Genomic DNA, 6,955 nt, shown 5'->3' with positions numbered 1-6,955 from the left:
GTTTGGGCAACATAGCAAGACCTTGAAACAACAAAACAAAACCCAAACGATCTGGAGGCTGGAGACTATCTTCTTAGTACTCTGGGGGCTAAGGTAGGAGGACCCAGTTCAGAGCTACTGGGCTATAAAGCATAAATCAATAACTTTTTAAAATCTCTGCCCCGGAGATACATGTTTCCCCAGCTTTGACTGTACTTCTCTCTCTCTCTCTCTCTCTCTCTCTCTCTCTCTCTCTCTCTCTCTCTCTCTCACACACACACACCTATGGCAATTCTTCTGCTTCAGCCTCCAAGTACTGGAATTAGGGGTATTTCCTGGTGCTACTGTTGTATTGGTTATTGAATCTCAATTGGGCTTCTACTTCAGAGTTTCTACTCTGCCTTTGATCATTCACTTCCCAGATAAAAGGCACAGAACTTTTATATTTCTAATAAGCCTTTAATGCACTACAGCTGGGCAGATATATACCCTCTGTGCTATTATGTCTATTTCCCTATCAATAACCCTGAGTTATAACTTGCTGTGTTCTATCTGGGCTGCTCTTAAGTCTAATTGGTCAGCCCTCATGGCCATGTTTTCATGACTCACCTACCCCAAGGGTCTCTCTCTCTCCACTTCTCTCGTTTTCTTCCTCATGGTGTCCTCAGACCCCCAAGTCTGAGAACCCAAACCACACCCATCTCTCTTCCACTGAGCTATAGGCTGTAGGCATCTATATTGACGGATCAGGGATAACTTGGGGGGCAAGGTCACAGCATCACTTGTGTATGTGCAGTTTCTCTCATCCCTGGGGGCAACCAGGCCTTGGGGGCCAGGACTTAGCAGTCCATACACAACAAAAGACCAAATCCCAGTATGCTACATTCCAATTTGTTCTATCATGTTTTTTGCTTTTTAGCAAATTCATATCAGCAAAAAATTTTCAGCAAATGCAGAATATTATACAGGGGTGTTTAGCATAATGACCACAATATGTGTAAACTCTAAATTTAAATAGAGAGCTCGTCTCTGAAACCAAAACATCTGCCCAGTTTCTTCAGAAGGCCAAGTAGCCAATGGTTAGACAAACATCCAGGATGCTGTCTGCACAAATGGTTTCAATTTCCCCAGTATAATGGATACCACACAGTTTTTTTCTTTTGTTCTGTTCTGTTTTGTTTTGTTTTTTTCTCTCTTTCCTTCTTTTTTTCTTATTTTTGCAAGAGGACATAAATCTTTTAGCATTTTTCAATATCTCTCTTGACCCTTTTAAGGAAGCAGGATTTTTTTTTTTTTTTTCCAGAGCTGAGGACCGAACCCAGGGCCTTGCGCTTGCTAGGCAAGTGCTCTACCACTGAGCTAAATCCCCAACCCTGGGAAGCAGGATTTTTATAACAAAACCTCCACTAGGAATAACAAAAGTAGTCAGAACATCACAAATACATTTGAGTCAACTAATAAAGAAGTAGGCAGAGGCAGGCGGATTTCTGAGTTCGAGGCCAGCATGGTCTACAGAGTGAGTTCCAGGACAGTCAGGGCTACACAGAGAAAACCTGTCTCGAAAAACAACAACAACAAAAAAACAAACCAAACCAAACCAAAAAACCAAAAAATCCATCATTTCTAACACGCTCTTCCTGGCTTGCTTTCTTCTGTCATTCTGTTTCTGTGTGCTGCTTAGGTTCTGTGTCCTACTTGAAGGCTCTGGCTAGGAACTCTTCACTGGCCATCCACAGGACTGCTCCCTGGGTTCTTGCATAAACATGTACTTACCAAGAAGGCTTAGATTAAAGACCATTTAGGATTACAGGGCCCACATTATCTTTTATTGCCCTGCATTCTTCACACTAGCACTTACTTTTGGTGGGGGAAGGATGCAGAGAATTAGACTGAGGACAGTGAGCACTGCACCCTACCACTGAGCTATACCCACAAGCCACCTCTGCTTATTCATTTCCTTCTTCTGCTGGTTCGTGGATTCCTCCCAGTCCCCACCAGGAGACTCTTGTCTTCTTATGTACTGGTGTATTTAAAGCACCAGCAGGCTCAGGTGCACAGTGGATGCTCAAAGGTTATAACAGATGGATTAAAAGCTTGGCTTTTAGAGAAGGCTTGGGGTTTAAGAGCACTGGTTGCTTTTCCAGAGGACCCAGGCTTGCTTGCTAGCACCTACTGCTGTCCGGAGGCTTACAACCTTCTAACTTCTAGTTCCAGGGGATCTGATTCCAATCTTCTGTCCTCCATGGGCACTAGACACAAAGGTGGTGCACAGACATACATGCAGACCACACTGTGCCTGCTGTTTAGAATAACAGATCTAGCCGGGCGATGGTGGCGCACGCCTTTAATCCCAGCACTCCGGAGGCAGAGGCAGGTGGATTTCTGAGTTCAAGGCCAGCCTGGTCTACAAAGTGAGTTCCAGGACAGCCAGAGCTACACAGGGAAACCCTGTCTCGAAAAACCAAAAAAAAAAAAAAAAAAAAAAAAAAAGAATAACAGATCTACTAGTCTATTGAAGCTATGGGATTTCGCTCTAGGGAAGACCAATTTGCACTCAGAGAGAAGGACAAACCTAGAAGACTTTTTCTATTAGACTGTTGGCTATTAAATATTTATTCCTTTACTTCAGTACTTCTGAAGTGCAGAGAGGCATTTTACAAGTAACTATAATGTTTTGTCTTAAAGGGGAATGTAATATGTAGGAGTACTAACTGCTGCCAACAATATTTTGAAGGACTTCCCATATTCCCGTATTACTAAAATCTCTAAAAAAATAATAAATACAAATAAATAAAAGCTCATTTCATTTGATCAGGCAAAGGTTATTATTGTTAGAATTTTAAATTCCCTCCTCTGCTTGATTTGGCATGAAAAGTTGTCTTTTCCTAGAATAATGAGGAGAAACTTAAGTGTTTCTAATGTTCCAAAGCACATGCAATTTCACCAAAAGCAAAAAATGGAAATAAAAATCCAAAGGCATGAGCTAAAGGACACAGCATGTCTGCTCAGTAGGACTGTCTTAAGAACCTGGGAACGGCGGGTGCAAAGATGGCACAGTGGTTAGGGCTCTTTCTACCCTTGCTCAAGACAGCAGTTTCAAACTGCTAATAACTCCAGCTCCATGAGACCCACACCCTTTTCTGACCCGAAAGGACATGTACACATAAATTAAAAACCCCACAGAACAAAAACAACAAAACCTTGGGTACAATAAAAAAACAGAGACCGGCCAGGCGATGGTGGCACAGGCCTTTAATCCCAGCACTTGGGAGGCAGAGGCAGGCGGATCTCTGAGTTCGAGGCCAGCTTGGTCTACAAAGTGAGTTCCAGGATAGCCAGGGCTATACAGAGAAACCCTGTCTCGAAAAACAAAACAAAACAAAAAAACAAAACAACAACAACAACACAAAACAGAGACTGGAGGATCTTTAGTTCAAATTTATCCTCAACTATAAAGCTGAGTTCAAGGCCAATTTGAGCTACTTGAGTCTTTCTCAAAAACAGTGAAAAATTCTAAAGGAATTACAATTAAAAATTCAATCAGACCATCCTTCTCTGTGCAACGAAGTGCTGGGAAATCATTCTCGGAGTGTCAATACATCATATATGCCATATTATTCTAACATCCCAGGATAAGATTTCACTTATTTCCCAGGGCTGCTACATAGAGAAACCCTGTCTCGAAAACCAACTAACCAAATAATGATTTGAATTGTTTTACTTGGTTACAGACAAGAAAACACGACTAAGGCAACATATTTTAAGTAATCACTACTGAAGGTTTCAGATTATTTATGTAATCTTAAAGACACAGTATACAGTTTTATAACTCTACCAAGCCCATCTATTCATGAAATTTGAAATCTAAACGCCTCTGCTAAATTTCTCTCGTCTGGCAGTCATCAAAATCCCGATTGGTTCCCTCAACAATGTTTTTGACCTTTTCAGTCTGTCATCATAAGCTTTACCCCACTATTACAGAAAACATAAGCAGTCGCCATAATTATACATATTGAGAAGACAAAAAAAAAAGAGGTTTACTGTAGCCTAGACACAAATAGATGAGTCAGGATGGGCTGGTTCCTTTATGAGACCAGGCTGTTGTGAAGAAAAACCACGTCAACCATTAAGGGGAAGAAAAGTGCACAAAAGCTGGAAGTCAAATTCAGCAGCGTTTTCCAAGTTTTCTGGGTTTGCGAAATAGTGCCAGAATTTTCAGCACTACACACAACCAAGATTCTCATTTAAATATTCCCCAAGAAGCCAATTGCTTTTTCGGAATGTGAAAATGTGAAAAGGCGATGGATGGCAGGCACGTATTTTATTTTATTTTATTTTTTAAAAATAAACTCATAAGGCTTTTTGAAAATAAGTTAAGTGGAAGATGAAGTCGACAGAGAGAAGAAAGCCATCACAGCGTATTTATTGTTCAGGCTTCTGGATCAGGGAGAATGGGCCTTGCAAGCCTTGTGCTCCGAGGGCCAGCCAATGGAAGCCGAGCTCTCAGCGCTCCTCCACCTCGTGGGCTGCACGAGCCCCGCCTCCTGGGGCTCGGTTCCGCCGAGTTTCGGCACCTTTGTTGCTTTCCGGACCGAACTTGACTTTGTTTGCAGAGGTGGGGCTCGCCCGTCAGCCGCTTCCCACCGCGGCGATCTCAGTCTCCCCACGCAGGACGTCATCCCCCCCACACACGGGGGACACACCCCGTTTCCGATGGGCTCCGGGATCCCGCACGCCCCGGGGCTGCCTCTCGCCGTTCACACGCTGCTGCGGCGGGGGCGAGCCGGCGGCCGAGCCCGAGGGGCCTCGCGACCCCCAGGCGGAGAACAAAGGGGGCCGGGGCCGCGCCCGCCGCCGGCCACGCCCATCACCGGCCACGCCCACCGCGAGCCGCGGGGCCGCGCCCCGAGCGCCTCCCCCGCCCCCGGGCCGCGCGAAATGGCGGCCGCGCTACAAAATGGCAGCCGGGCGGGCCGCGGCGTGGGGACCCGCGGCGCCGTCCCCGCGCGCGGCCGGGGTTCCTTCCCACGCTGTCCGTGAGCTCGCGCGCGTGTGCGCGTCCCATCCCCGCGAACCCCGGAGGCCCTCCGAGTGCAGACGGGCGTGTCAGGGCGCCCGCGGGAGCGGAGCTGAGGACGGCGGCCTTCGGGGACCCTGACCCCGCGCCTCCCCTGCCACTCCCGAGCCCCGCGCCCAGGCGGCTGCGCCTCCATCTCTCCAATGTCCGCTCCCTGACCCCACGCTTCCTCCTTGGGTGGGAGTGGGTCGTCGGTCGTGGGCTCGGCTAAGGCCGTGTACTCTTTATTGGGACTTTTCGCTGTCTTCTCTCAGAAAAAAAGGCTCGCCTCCCGTTCCTTCCCCTTAGGTTCCCTTTGGGTCCTTCTTTCCAGAAACTTCTCAGGGTAGCTCGGCCAGCGGCGGAGGCGAACTCCGCGGCCTTCCCCACCCTTCACTGGCATCCCTCCCCGCGCATGCGCCTGGCGGCGTCGGGCCGAGGCCCAGGCGCGCGCCCGGGAGGTTGTGAGAGTGGCGCGGGCGCGCGCGGGCCCGCGGGGGCGGTGCTCTCTCACAATGGAAAGGTCGCCTCCCCATCCAACGTTTCCCTCCGCGGGCCGCGCAAGCGCACTCGGCCGACCTCGCGTTCCTTGGAAGGGCTGGGAGGAGGGAGAGAAATGAGTGGCCTTGCCGCGCGCGTGCGCAGTTCGGCGCTGGCTGTGCAGTTTTTTGTTTTTTTTCTCCCCCAAAGTTCTCTCACAATGACCTTTGTTTTCTTAGGCATGTGATAGTGTAGGGTATGTTTTCGGTTCTTAAGGATCTTTTTTTTTCCCCCCCCCCCCCCGCGTTGCCTGTGTGATGAGAAGTGTGTCTGAGGACCTCCCTTGTCCTGTCCTCTTTTTCTCAACCTCCCCCCCCCCCAGTCTCGGAAACGGGTCTCTTCGGCTTGGAGACAGGCCGGGCAAAGCCGAGACACTGGGGTCATCTTGTCCACCCTCTCCCGATTCACTTTTGAGAGGTTCCCGATGGACTCGGGAGACCCTGCAGGCCCCGGGGGTTGGGCTGCCGCGTCGTTCTCGCCTGGGAAGCCGAGGCGAAGGTGCCCTTGCCGGCCGCCGCGTGTGCAGGCGGAGGTCGCCTGGCCGCTCGGGTTCCCTTCGCCGTGGGCTCGCGCCGCTGTGACCACAGGGACGGCGATCGCACTTCCCAAGAAGTGTAGTGGGAGGGACTGTCAGGGCTGTGGGTTCCTGGGGGGCGGAGGGGGAGACTAAGAAACCAAAAAACCCCACTTGTCATGGAGTCCACGGATGCGAACCCAGAGTTTGAAGGGCAGGCAGAGGAATTGCCTCTCGGGTTATTAGTGTGGGGCGGAGTGTGAGCCCGGAGTCTTCTTAATGAAAGCACGCTGGCTGTGACAGCCCCACGTCGGGGAGACCCCAGGCTGCCTTCGGCCTTGCTGCTCCCCGGCGTGGGGTGGCGTGGGGGTGGCGGAGCGGCCTGCAGGTGTGTGAGCGCCCTTGACCTCTGTGAGGTCACCCGACCGGGCTCTGGGCGGAGCCGGATCCGCCTTCCCGGTGGGAACCGTGAGCTGGTGACTGGTTCCTTCCGGAACCATTAGCGTGGAAAGCCAGGCTAGAGGTAGAATTCTAGCAAAGCAGTAATACACGGGTTGCAAATGAACACGGAGTCATGCAGTCTGTAAATTTGGAGAATCCATGCCGCACGTTTCTCTGAACAGAAATTATATTTAATAGGGTCTTTCAAATAATTTTTTCCTCCAGTAGGAAAATAAAGCAAATACTGAGTTGTCTTTTTTTTAAGTGTCCTAAAACCTTTACAATTTTTTTTTGATTACATTGTTGAATAACTAGGATTTTTAGAAATATCTTTTACAATTTTTGTTTTGCTTTGTTTTGGTTCTTCGAGACAGGGTTTCCCTGTATAACTCTGGCTGTCCTGGAACTCACTCTGTAGACCAGGC

At 49.1% G+C, this 6,955-nt stretch overlaps 1 protein-coding gene across 1 annotated transcript; it reads right to left on the bottom strand.

Moving 5' to 3' along the window:
• Window positions 1-3,409: 3,409 nt before the first annotated feature.
• LOC110323785 (translation initiation factor IF-2-like) lies at window positions 3,410-5,435 on the bottom strand. The gene has a single exon (XM_021201147.1). It carries the CDS (start codon window positions 5,190-5,192, stop codon window positions 4,737-4,739), a length of 456 nt encoding a protein of 151 aa, XP_021056806.1. The 5' UTR covers window positions 5,193-5,435; the 3' UTR covers window positions 3,410-4,736.
• Window positions 5,436-6,955: the final 1,520 nt, after the last annotated feature.

Source organism: Mus pahari, chromosome 6 (genome assembly GCF_900095145.1).
Source record: "Mus pahari chromosome 6, PAHARI_EIJ_v1.1, whole genome shotgun sequence".
NCBI lineage: Eukaryota > Metazoa > Chordata > Mammalia > Rodentia > Muridae > Mus > Mus pahari.
The sequence above is the reverse complement of the archived record's forward strand: the minus strand, read 5'-3'. Positions and strand labels throughout refer to the sequence as shown.

Excerpts from the sequence above, each read along its gene's own strand:
- LOC110323785 (XM_021201147.1), bottom strand. The coding sequence starts at position 5,192 with ATGGAGGCGCAGCCGCCTGGGCGCGGGGCTCGGGAGTGGCAGGGGAGG.